General features: G+C 33.8%; 1 protein-coding gene across 1 annotated transcript; it reads right to left on the bottom strand.

Moving 5' to 3' along the window:
• Window positions 1–1366: 1366 nt before the first annotated feature.
• On the bottom strand, window positions 1367–4733 carry LOC144545975 (heat shock cognate 70 kDa protein-like). The gene is made up of 2 exons (XM_078294529.1): window positions 4470–4733; window positions 1367–3409 (listed from the first exon to the last, which is right to left on the bottom strand). Exons 1-2 carry the CDS (start codon window positions 4678–4680, stop codon window positions 1767–1769), a joined length of 1854 nt encoding a protein of 617 aa, XP_078150655.1. The 5' UTR covers window positions 4681–4733; the 3' UTR covers window positions 1367–1766.
• Between the last annotated feature and the right edge of the window lie 9217 nt (window positions 4734–13950).

Here is a 13950-nt window from a genome sequence, read left to right as displayed (position 1 = left end):
CCGCTAGGACGGGTTTACACGCCCCGTTCTTCTTAGTTTTCAAAAATAAATGCAAACGGTATTGAATCTCGATATTTTAATAATTTATTTTCTATTAATAAAAAATTCGGCACGACCCTCCTCTAATCCTCTTCCCGCACAACCTTCCTCCACCCATAACGAAATCTCATAAATTAAGATCTAGACTAAGAGATAATTAATTGAGGATGAGACGAGTATATTGTTCAATTCTTGCAGCACAACTTTTCTTTATTCAAGTGGACGATATTTTTTTCTGATTACTTAAATTTGTTTGTTCGCTTATATGAATATGGCATCAGCATAAGAAAAATTCCAACTCCAAAATTTCGTACAAGACCAAAGCAGTAATGGTGCAAGTCAAAAGATACAAAAATCATATCAAAGATAGCAGCAGCTTGTTATTATTTTCAACTTATCACACTCATTGGATGACTTCTAAGCTCCAATTTGTTACATAGTTAAAATTTACAAATCAGTTCAGCAAATTTTATATAATTGCCGAACTAAACAATAAAGTTGGTACTAAATTTTGTCAACCAGTATCTACTCTTTTTTTGACATGTGGAGTTTTGAACCGGCCAGTTTCAATGCACTTATTAAAGCTGGGTAGCAGTCGCAACTGGCTAGTTTGCTTGGTATACAGAGCAAGCAACCATTTCTGTTTAATTAGTACAACGTAATGATTCTCGTTACTACTAGATTCAGAATAGATTTATACTTTCTTGCATCCAAGGGAAGAGAGGAGAGGACGGACTTAAACAGGAGGCAAGAGAAGGGCATAACTGTCTTTTTATTTATTTTTTTATTATTAATCAGTGTTATTAATTGATTTAGTAGAGTAATGGGTACATTTATAATATAGATCTATTTAGATGGGGAAATAACTAATTTTGAATTTCTGATGGGGAAATATCTAATTGAAGAAGTTATGATGGGCATATATCTAAATTTCTCTTCTTCTTTTTTTGTTTAAAGCCCGTAAGCAAGTTTCGTTAATTCTTCTTGAGAAAGTACTCCATATTTCTATCAAGTATAAACTAAGAAACCAGATTTACTCCATATTTCTATAAAGAATGAATTAAAGTGTTATTAATATTGTCCCTAACATTCGGTAAAATTTTGTACCTTTTTAGATATTGCATCTCACTGTAAATATAATATTTTGTACTATAAAACGTTATTAAGGCATCCAAATTCTGGATATTGAAAAACTTGAAAATTATTATCAGTTGATTTGGTAAAGTGTAAACCTTAATCAACATTTACAAATTGGCCCATTGGCACAAAATGGTTGTTAGAGGCAATGCAAATGAAGACAAACAGAGAATAATTGCTCGCAAAAACATCAAAGCTTCAATATTTTCTCAAGACAATTTGGGACGCTAACGCATAAATTTGGCCTCACTAGGCACCAGTTGTGTCAGAAATTGCCTCAATCACAAGATTTACTCCATATTTCTATAAAGTATAAACTAAGAAAATAGGAAATGATAAGAAAATATCATGTCCAGGACTCCAGGTGCTATACTGACTCCATAAGATTAGAACCACAATCCTTTTTAACTCTTAACCCAACCAAAAGAAAAAGAAATCACACAGATAATAGCCTTCCCACTAACTAATATCACATATGACATATCCTAGTCACCATCAGAATCACAGTTCTTGTCATCATAACAATGATATTCAGACTCAAAATAGTCATCACCAACATTTGGGAATTCATCTCCACAAACAGAAACATACTATAAGCTCATTCTTGAGAGGGTGGAGCTCATCTCTTCAAGCTCATTCTTCTTGGTGTCATACTCGGATGCATCCTTCGGCACATCGTGCTTGAGCCATTCTATCATCTTGTCGACAGCTTCATCAACATACTTAACATATCCACCTGGTACCTTTGAAACAACCTCATCATCCTTCACAAACTTTCTCAAGCAGTATGTATAATCTTCCAGTGAGTTCTTGGCTAAAACCTTATTTTTAAATTGTTCATCCTCCATTCTATACATTTCTGCTTCACACACCATCCTATCTATCTCTTCCTTGCTGAGCCTGCCCTCTCTGTTGATCAAGGTGATTTCTTTCTTTCTACCGCTGACTGGCTCCTCAGCAGATACATGCAATATGCCGTCGCTATCAATTTTAAAAGATACATTCACCTTGGTTTCACCTTTTGGCGCAGGATGGATCCCAGATAGTTTAAACTGGCCAAGTAAATTGTTATCTTTACTCTGCACACGCTCTCCCTCATAAACTTTGATGTTGATTACAGATTGAAAATCTTCAATTGTGAGATACTCGTGCGACTTCTGTGTTGGTATTGGTGTGTTCCTTGGAATGATGACAGATGTAATTTCACCTAATACATTAATGCCAAGCGAAAGTGGGGTAACATCAATGAGCACCAAATTACTGATCTCCTCAGTACCTTGCCCACTTAAATTTGCAGCATGTACAGCAGCACCATATGCGACAGCTTCATCTGGGTGAATGCTTTTACATAGCTCCTTACCACAAAAATAATTCTTCAAGAGTTGTTGGACTTTCGGAATCCGGGTAGAACCACCAATGAGAACCACCACATCAATATTGTCCTTGTCTACGCCAGCATCCTCATGACACCTTGCAACAGTCTCAATACATTTTTCGAAAAGGTCCACGTTGAGCTCTTCAAACCGTGCACGAGTTATTATGGAATAGAAATCGATCCCCTCATAGAGACAATCGATGTTGACAGTAGTTTGAGCGGTGGTGGAGAGGATTCTCTTCACCCGTTCACATGCGGTCTTAAGGCGCCTCAAAGCCCTCGAATTGCTGCTAATGTCCTTCCTATGCTTCCTTCTAAACTCTTCAACCAAATATTTCACCATACGGTTGTCAAAGTCCTCCCCACCGAGGTGGGTGTCACCAGCAGTGGCCTTCACCTCAATTACACCATTGCTAATACTAAGCAAAGAGACATCAAAAGTGCCACCACCAAGGTCAAATATAAGCAAATTCTTCTTCACAGAAGAGTTAACCTCATTTGTATCAAAGCCATAAGCCACAGCAGCTGCAGTCGGCTCATCCATTATACGCATAATATTTAGGCCAGCAATAGCACCAGCATCTTTGGTGGCCTGACGCTGAGCATCATTGAAGTATGCAGGGACAGTGACTACGGCATCTTTTACGGTGCAACCGAGAAATGCCTCGGCCACTTCTTTCATCTTTGTAAGAATCATTGCAGATACCTCCTCAGCAGCAAATTGCTTCTTCGCACCTTGATAATCGACAATGATGTTGGGCCGATCATCATTTCCCTTGATTACCTTGAAAGGCCAGAGCTTCTTGTCACTTTGGACGCATGGATCAGAAAAACGTCTGCCAATCAACCGTTTGACAGCTAAAAGAAAATGAAAACAAGAAAATCATTATGCTATTTTTAAGCCATAAATTGACTCTTCTATTGGTATGTTAGATTCTGCAAGTCAATTCTACTATGTATAATTGATAAGTACTATACTCAACCGAAAATGCTCTAATAAAATCAAGTCACTATTTAAATTCTAATCCAACCTTTTTGTAAAAAAAAAAAAAAAATCAAATTTGTTCAGACCAAGAAATTTTTTGACAACCAAAATACCGTATTCTACTTTTTCTAGTAGCAGCAACCACACAGATTGGCCACATCAAGTAGCACAGTTTTGGCAACCAAAGTACTGTTTTCTACTCGCATCAGTGTTTTTAAGTTATAATAGTCTAGATTATTGGTCAACAACAATGCATGAATCAATGTTACAGAAGCAACAAATCAAGTTCTTGGCACTATTTTGAACATCAGAACATAACAATGAGTTAGTAACAGGGTGAACTTTAATGAAGTAAGACTCAATTAAGTCAAAAATATAACCATCTAAAGAAGCATCAAGCGGGAGCACCAAATAAAAGAGATAAATATAATGATAAAAGAGCAAACTGATAAAGTACTACGAATTTTGTTGTCCTGATATTTTTCCCGGTGCAGATCCCCCATTTTTTGGCTGGATTACTCGTAGAATGGAAAACTTCATGACATGTTGGGTGGCGAAACATCCAATTGATAAGAAAATTACACATTTTATGGTCCGGCATGCCAAGTGAATAAAATGAAAGGAGAGGGGTACCTATTAGAATAAATTTGGTGAAAGTAGGAGAAATTTGGTTCTTTTGGTTTTACTTTGTGTACTGAGCGATGCCTCCAATTAAAATACAATATTTAGCAACTCCAGTGGGAAATAAGTACAGTTAAATAGGCAAAAGGTTCTTGTAAATACTTTTTTTTAATCAATATATTTGTTAGTGGTTAACACTAATCCCAAAAAAAAAAAAAAAAAAAAAAAAAAAAAAAAAAAAAACTCCAGTGAGAAATTAAAGAATGTGGCAATTTATCACAAAGAAGAAAATATTAGAACAGCGAGACACACCAAAGACAGTATTGGTAGGGTTGCTAGCGGCCTCATTCTTAGCCGCATCACCGACGAGTCTCTCGGTTCCTTTGAAGCCCACGCAAGAAGACGTCGTACGGTTTCCCTGGTCATTAGCAATGATCTCCACTCGGCCATTCCGCCAGACCCCAACACAGGAGTATGTAGTGCCGAGGTCGATTCCGATTGCAGGGCTCCTGCTTCCAGCCATGGCCTGGATTACACTAAGCAAAACAATCGACTGAGAGAGCAACAATCGCGTGGGAGAGTAAATAGCGCCAGAGAACGAATTAGGGGGCAAATGAAATGTTCACACTCTTTAATATGTGTACCCAAAAGTTGCATCTCCGGTTGGTATCTCTATTATATTATTAAGCACGTTGGGTGTTTGATCCGCTAACGGCTACGATTGAAAGATAAAACTTCGGATTTAATTTCAGCCCTCGAATTACATAATGTCTTCTTTTGATTAAATGCATTTGTTTTATGTATAGAAGTCTAAATTTAGTTAAAAACATACTCACCACATGTGTTGCCACACGATATGTTACAATTAAAATTGAACAAAATATGAAATTTTCCTTACTTCTTTGTTTCCATATTTCTCCTCTTCAATTGAGAAGACTCCACCTTCCATTTTCTTATTTATTTGTTTTCTTACTTCTTCTTCGTTTCTATACGGATCACAATGGAAATCAATTTTTTTTTATTTTCTAATTTCTATTTCTTTATTTCTATACATATTGTTATGGATAATTTAGAATATATTTCTAATATATAATATATCAATGTGTGTGTGTATTCTAAATTGGAAACAAAGAAGAATATAAATTAGTACGTGTATGAATATATATTTCTCTTATAATATGTGTGTATATATATCATATACATATACACAATAACACTTTTTATTTATGTTTTTTGATATCATATTATATGTCGATATTGAATTGTTGTACGATATTTGATATTAATTAGATTCGAATTGAGCTATTATTTGATATCATTGGTACTTAAAAATAAAAAATCATCGCATCATCAAATTGTTATCAAATATCACGATTAAATTAAGTTAATTAAAAATACATAATCATATAAATTTTCGATTAAAATGTGTCTTAATTTTTGGATAATTATCATTTTTATTGATATATTTTTTTCTTCTTATAATATGTCTCCGTTGCAACGTACGGATATGATACTAGTATTTTATTAATTAGTTATTTTCAACACTCTCATTCTCAGTGCGAATTTAATTTAATTTTAGCCTAGCGACTTTAATGATAAAAAAAAGGGTTTTTATATCCAAACTTCTTTTCCCGGTTTTTACCCAAACCACCTTTTCTAATGCTTTATTCATTCATGGTTTCCATCCAATAAAATTGTCCCACACCTTTAATAACTTTCACAAACCATCTTTAATAACTTTTTCAAACTCTCTCCCGTTCTCTTTCTTCCTCAATTCCTTCCATTAATCTTTTAAAAGATATTCCCAATCTACTACTGACCGAAAACAATGTAACGCAGTAATGCGGTGGCTGTGTTTTAGTTTAAACAATGAAATGTAGGCTTGGTTACAAAAACCAACAAAAGCAATGGGAATGCGTCTTCTGAGCCGAAATTTTTATTAATAACATAAAAAAAAAAAAACTCTGTTTTTGGAGAATTCAATGAATACTCAGGTCGCAGATTGGTCCAACGGTCTCAACTAATGGGGTCCGCATAGCCAATCTGCAGCCCAAAATTGAAGTCTGAATCCGTATCCTTATCTGCATATTTCGTATCCGTATTTGCATATTTTGTATCTATATTTGTAACCGCAAATTATCTGTATCCGATTATCTGAATCCGAAAAGTTCAGATACGGTCGGATAATATCCGACCTGTTTGCATCTCTATTCTAATATGCAGCTTACCATACAACATTTTTCTTTTCTTTTCTTTTGTGAGCTAATGCATCACCTTTCTTAATTGTTAGGGAGTGTTATTTTTGACGCATGAATTCAACTTTTTAGAGTTAGAGAGAATTTTTCTGATTTTGTTTTTAATCTAATTTTGTCTGTTATTAGATACTTTTTTATTTTGCTTCTAATTAATTCATGTTATTGATTACGAAAATTAATAGAGCAAGTATAGTAGGAATTATCGGTATCGGGATTGGGATCGGAGTATCGGCTTAGAATCGGCTCAGGATCGGGTTTTTCTTTTTTTTTCTTTATGATTTGCTACGTGAGAATCAACTCAGGATCAGATTGGACTCAGCCAATGCCAATATGTATCGGCCGATATTTCCTACCGTAACTCTCTTAGACACTACATGAAACTGTAATGCATTCGATAGGATTACCCGATTTACTTGTCTGGAAATATGAAATTGTTAGTGACTTCACTCAAATTCAACATGATATGATGAAATTACATCTTTGTTGTTTGTAATGCACTCCTCTCTGTATATAAGAGCTCCCAAATCCTTTTTTTTTTTTTTTTTTTAAGATTACTTACTTTGTTTAGGAAAGTTCAATCACTAAATCAACCAGCCTTGTGATCTTTTATGTTCGAAATTTGTTTTTTCTTAACTTGCTTTATTAGTAGTGCATTAATTGCACACTGCGAGTTTAATTGTCTCCGTTTGTAATACTTTTTTTGTTAACTTTCTTAATTAGTTGTATAATAATTTTGCATAGATAATTAGTTGAATTGTCTCCGATTGTAATATATATTTTTAACTTTCTTAAATAGTTGTACATCAGATGTGCATAGAACAATATAATAGATAGTTGGATATTAAGAAAGAAGAACAAATTGAATATTAAGATACAAAATTTTCTCTCATCACTTAATAGTAGAATTAGTATTTACTCACAAAATAGTAGAATTAGTGCTCTGAAAACAACACTCTCCTTGTTGGAATTTCATAGAAACAACTCTCGAGCAAAACAAGGATTGATGTTTTTCTGCCTTTTATGCAAAAGAACATTCCCGAGTGACAAAGCCTAGTTGCTTCCGAATCTATCCCTCACTCTATCCCTTTCCTCTCTTATTTAATTTGCTTTCCAGCAGACCCCACCACATTAAAATCCCCCCTCCTTTTTATTCCTTCGTGGAGAAGGAAATGAATTTCCAAAATCACAGCCATTCAAATCATTCTGCACAAATCTTAAAGCACCTTTTTGAAAAAAAAGCCCTTCCTTCTCTCTCTCTCTCTTTTTTTTTTTTTTTTTTTTTTTTCTGTCGGCTAATGCGCATCCTCTGCATTAACTCATAAGGGAATCTTTTGAGTTAATGGATATCAACTGTCTAATTTTAAACGGAGAGCCAATCCGCGACCCGCCTATAATATAAGAGGTCTTTTAATATTAGTGTAGATCTAGTCTACCCGAATTTTAAAACAGATTGCACGGTTCAAATTGATTAACTCTAAAGATTTCCTTTTGAGTTAATGCAAAGGATACGGATTCGAGGGCCGCCCCTATGAAAAATTTGTCGTTCTCTCTCCTGGCGCTGGAACCTAAGCCTTGAATTTTTTTTTTAGAAACCATTAATAAAAAAAATATATTTTATCAAACTAACTTGATTGCATTTTACTTTTACAAAAATTATAAGAACCGAGATAGGATTTCGGTTCCCTCTTTTTGGGACCGAAATAACAATTCGGTCCCTTTTTTTTGGGACCGAAATAACAATTCGGTTCCATTTTTTTTGGGACTGAAATAACAATTCGGTCCGAGTCGTTTTCACAAATTTTGAGAAAAAAAATACGTTGAAAATTTGTGAAAATATATGGAACCAAATTGTCATTTCGGTCCAAAAAAAAATCGGGACCGAAATGACATTTCAATTCTTATGATTTTTATAAAAAAAAGAAGTAATTATGTTGGTTTCATAAAAATCTTTTTTTTTTAATTATGGTTTATAAAAAAAATTCCTAGGCCCTTCCCCTTCTCTCTCTCCCGCGAAGCTGCCCCTCGATCTACTTTAATTAATTAATTACAACTTAGATTTTGAACAATAAAATAAAATAAAAAGGGGTATATTAAATTACCGTAACAAACGACGTAATTATCGTATGATTATTATAACAATGTAAATTATAATCACAATTTATCTTCAAATTAAAACAAGCAATTTTTCTTCAAATTAAATTAAATTAAATTAGTATAAATTATTTACGATCAATCCGGACCAAGTCAAGCTAACTTAGCCGAAGACGTAGGACTGATTGAACTGAGCAAGTCAGACCGACTGAATTGATTATGCAGTATAACCCATTTCTAAATTAAGTTACTTTGAACTCTTAAATAAAGTAATAACACGGGGAGGGTTATTACGAGAATTTAGTTTAGATATTAATTTTTAATTTAATCACGTTACGAATTTTAGGATATCAGACCTGTCTAGCCGCTTCTTTCTACAAATTTACCTGCCTGGATGTCTTCTAAGTCTCTTTACCTTCTTCCATTTGGAGTTGGTGAGGACCCTTCATGCTACGCCCGTGATTAGCTCTTGCTCGCGATTCCATCTATTATACAGGCGTGGAATATCTAGATTATTTTTTTTGTGGTGTAGCCTTAGGAGTTAATCCATCGGACCTGTCATATTTTATTTAACTTAATAGTTGCATAAAACTGTAGTGCATATTTATTCTTTCATCATTGTAGACAGGACTTGCATAATTTCTGAAAAATATAAATTTACAGTTTTTGTAGGAATAATATAACATAAAGATTATTATATAGATATTATATTATTGTTGTAGTATATTAGGTTATTAGTTGTCTTCTTCTCGTAGACACTAGTGGAGAACTTGGAATTAGTGTCGGCTGTTTATGGGTATTAGTGTCGGACATTAGGCGACACTAATCGAGCTGATACTAATACTTTGTAAATAGCCGACACTTAAAGTAAGGCATTAGTGTCGGCTATTTATTAAATGACCGACACTAATACTAACTTTTAGTGTCGGTTATTTATTAAAAAGCCAACACTAATAAGTATTAGTGTCAGCTTTTTAATAAATAGCCGACACTAATGTTTTTTTTTTAAAAAAAAAATTTCAAAAATTCACTATAAATCATAGAAAATTCTAAAAATGAAAATTTTTGTTCTGGAATGCTCATATATTTTTGCTGAACTATATATAAAACAAAGATATCAAATAATTCATCATAATTTACAAATAACACTCACTAAATAAAATATCATCCAAATTGCTCATTTATTGTTATCATACAAACCCTAAAACAGAAAATACATAAAAGATACATAAAAGACCATAAATAAAATATCATACAAACCCTAAAACAGAAAATACATAAAAGATACATAAAAGACCCTAAAAACTCTAAAATTATAAAGACTATACCAAAAGTCCATGAAGGAAGACTCGGATCGCGAATCTGAGCCCGCAAAATGGTGAAACAAATCATAGATTAGTTTCTAATCCAGTTTTGGGCTGTGGAGTTCCTGTCAAAATTTCAGCCCGATCCGACGGACGGATCAAAAGTTACGTCCCTTTTCGTGAAGCATGCGCAGGACCATATTGCATTACATCTTCTGGTATTCGCCTAGAAGCGGCTCGGTTTGAGAAGATCAGATCGGAGAGAAGCGTGAAGCGAAGTGAAGGAGATGTTTTAAACCCTAGGCGTGCGTTTGAAAGAGGTGCGCGGGACTTGAAATGAAATTTTTTTAGCTTTAGTGTCGGCTGTTTATAAATAGGCGACACTAATAACTGAGAATTAGTGTCGGCTGTTTATAAAAAGGCGACACTAATGTATTAGTGTTGGCTGTTTATAAATGACCGACACTAATTGTTAAGTATTAGTGTCGGTTGTTTATAAACAGCCGACACTAATACATTAGTGTCGCCTTTTTATAAACAGCCGACACTAATTCTCAGTTATTAGTATCGCCTACATATAAATAGCCGACACTAATATTATTAGTGTCGGGTTTTTGTAAACGACCGATACTAAAGTATTAGTGTCGGTTTTTTAAGGCGACACTAATTGTATGTTCTCCACTAGTGAGAAGACAATATATGATTATGTAGTCACACGCATGCAATGGTGAGTGCTAAGAAAAGGCCAAGTGATTTCATTCTGTCTTGTAGGATGGGGTACTAGCCAGCCCGATAGCCATTGAGTTGAGTGGTCACTGATGACTCTAAATGAGTACTACTAACTTTTAATATATATAAATATATATTTAGTTACTCTAATTCTACTCTATCAGATTACAAGCGCATAATTCTATCTTGTAGTAGTGTCGGGTGTCGATCTACAGGGATAGATCTTAAGTTATTCAACAACGTGATACTAGTCTAGGTTCTTCGGGTTTGTTTGGTAGCATGTATACTTAAATAATTATAATTAATAATAAAGGTACATGGTGATTTTAGAATTTTCTCTGGCAAAGTTTAGGTGAAGATGCTAATTGCTGTAAGTCAAGAATATGGAGTTTCTAGGGTTTTAGATGAAATCCTTCTAATTATCTCAATACATATTTATGGCACTCATGTCTACCTGCATACGGCCTTCTGTCACTGCTGCATACAAACCCGTATACTATACTATCACTACTGTATACGGTATAGGCCACCCCGTAGACAGAGCCGCATACCGGTACTGTTATTCCCTACAGATGTCAGGGTTTGGTTCTATGCGTATTTGAAAGGTTCTCCGACTCTAAGGTCAGCTTGTGGGGGACAATTCAGATTATCATAGGATGTAATATAATTAAACCACTCACACTAATCTAATTAATCACATTCTCCTATTACTTGCTAAGTAATAACCCTAAACCCCTACTTATTACAAGTAATAAATAAATTCCTAATCATAATTCGAGATGATATCTAATCTATATCCTTCCAAGGGAGCCCACTCGGTTCTAACCCTAGTCTTTGAACTGCTGCCAAGCCTTGTTAGCCGAAGTGTTTATAGCACTTGCTTATATCCCCTCTCACACTAAGGTACAATGACTTAACACCTATAGGTATGTGGAGGACATTGGTATATAATAGACAAAACTGTGTATGTAAGGACATATTTCAATAACACTCAAAGAATAACGAATCTCAAATAGACGTAAAATACACACACACACACACACACAATATATATATATAAAGAGATAATATATAATTCATTACATCCAAACTCTAGAGAGGAGATGCTTAGTTACTCAAAGCCATGACAAAATAAAAGAAATTAAATAAGAAAGACATAACCTAAAACCTAGAGAAACATCTTCTTTAGATGACGTCTTCTTCTTCCATCTTAGACTTTGAGAGCTTTTCCTTCTCCAACTCCAGAATTTACATGCAATATTCTACTCTAAACTATGGACTTACACAACTAAAACATACACAGTAATTCTTATTACATGAGGGGTTTATATAGTAATCCTATGTGTGTAGTCATGGAGAACATGAAGGTCAATTATAGCTTCTCATGCCATATTTGGAGGCTCTAAACATAGATCTCTTCCCAAAATGGAGCGCTAAAAGTAGACTTCCCATCATAGTAAGGCCTGCCACATCTGTAGGTTCGTCATTTTAGAAGGTTGCTGCTCAACGGTCGAGATTTCATCCAAACTAGATAGTCAACGGATTGAATCTGTGTACCTGTACGGCATAAGCCTTTTACCTGCAACGATATAGCTTATACCGTACAGGCTCTGACTTAGCCGAATTTCAGTGAATTTTACCATCTTGCATGTTGTGCACTTCGTGTGAGGTGTTTGCATACTTCATATGATGCCCTATTTTGACGCTTCCTTCAGAAATGACCTAAGTATGACTTTATGCTTTTATTATTATTATTCACGCTTCTGCATTTCTTTATATTTATATTTGTTTAGTCTTGTGTATTTATTGAGTAATAAGCATGAGGCGAGGATTGATCATGCCTTAATCCTCTCGGTTTGAGGTGTGACAGATTTAATCTGAGAAACGGATACGGATACGGATAATTTACTCGTATCCGCATATATTATAATTTTCGGAAATCTGTTTTTATGTTTTCTGTCTTTTCACTTTTCTGTTTGATTTGAATATTAAAAAGAATTGAAAGGATGTCTTTCTATGGGGAAGGCTAAGAAGAGTGACTTTGCTTACGCTATTGTAAGTTCACCCCCAGCTCTTTCCCTATTAAGTCGAGTGGTTCTGTACCTGCTTCTTCTTTGGATGGGTATTTAGAAGGAGTGTAATTGTCAATCATAAGCTGAGCACATCCTTGTTGTCAACCAGGCTTTCTTTCGACATGGTCCATCAAGATGAAAAGGAGAATATAAGGATATGATAATGGTCCCAATCCACAATTTCTAGAAAAATCTCTAGCGCTTTGAAAAGATGGAATCGTACCACACGGCCTTTTAAATCGAATTTCCTGTCTCAATTATGTACTAAATGGTTTCTCTTATTCTTAGTGATTTTATTCAAAAGATGTGATCAGTAAAGTTGATGATGAATTTTAGTTAAATAGATATATATATTTTGTAGTTGGATAACAAGTTAATAACATATATATTTTTAATTAAGAATCCGAATTATATCCGTATCAATATCTGATCCGTATTCGTATCCGATTAATATCCGAACCGTATCTGTATCTGGAAAAAAAAATACGGATACATATATGGATTGACCACTATTCGATCCGTATCCAATTCGTTTGCACCCCTATACCAGAATGTGTATACGAGATTAGTATGTAATTTATATTTAGTTATTATAGAAAATATATTCATTTATAATTTAAACATAATTATTAAAAATTGTTTGAAATTATAAACAAGTTTTTTTTTTTAGGTTGTTGTTATTTGTCAGTAGACGAGTTTTTGAGGAAAAATTGGAGGTGAGAACTTGTATATCACTCAACCCTTTTTGTTAGATAAAGATGGGAGATAATCTCCTTAATTATCTTTAAATATCTCTAAGAAGCGTCATTCAAATTTTGAATTTAAGACCTCACACGAAAATCATTATCTTTAATCGCTAAACTGTAAGATGGTTCTCGCATTTTGACGTTATTTTAATTATTTTGAATTTTTAAATTCAATCCTTCCAAATGTATACTTGCTTATTAGACAATACATGATATTTTGAACTTTCACACTTGATATTTTAATCAGTTATAATATACATGTTTAATTATTGCATCGATCCTTACCTATTTGATTATTATACATGTCTAAAATACATCCAATATAACACATTTATTTAATTGAAAAAAAATTATTTAAAAATAACTAGAAGATATTGAGAACTTAAAAAAAAAATGTATACATTATAGAGTAAGACTTGGTTGCTATGAATAGCATAAGGTCATCCGTGCTACAGCCTCAAAAACTTATCATATAAACTTCAAACTTCGATTTAAGAAGCTCAATAAATTGGTTATATAATAAACTTGTAGAATACTAATTTTTACTATTTTTGAAATTTTTTACTATTTTTTATGATTTATGAAAGATGGCAAAA

Source organism: Carex rostrata, chromosome 2 (genome assembly GCF_964058835.1).
Source record: "Carex rostrata chromosome 2, lpCarRost1.2, whole genome shotgun sequence".
NCBI lineage: Eukaryota > Viridiplantae > Streptophyta > Magnoliopsida > Poales > Cyperaceae > Carex > Carex rostrata.
Note: the sequence above shows the minus strand (reverse complement) of the source record. Positions and strands in the feature narration are given on the sequence as shown.

What these genes read in the sequence shown, in the direction of transcription:
- LOC144545975 (XM_078294529.1), bottom strand. Translation starts at nt 4,680, where the DNA reads ATGGCTGGAAGCAGGAGCCCTGCAATCGGAATCGACCTCGGCACTACA. An exon ending in CCCTACCAATACTGTCTTTG is followed by an intron (nt 3,410 to 4,469) that starts GTGTGTCTCGCT and finishes ATTTTCTTTTAG; the next exon opens with CTGTCAAACGGTTGATTGGC.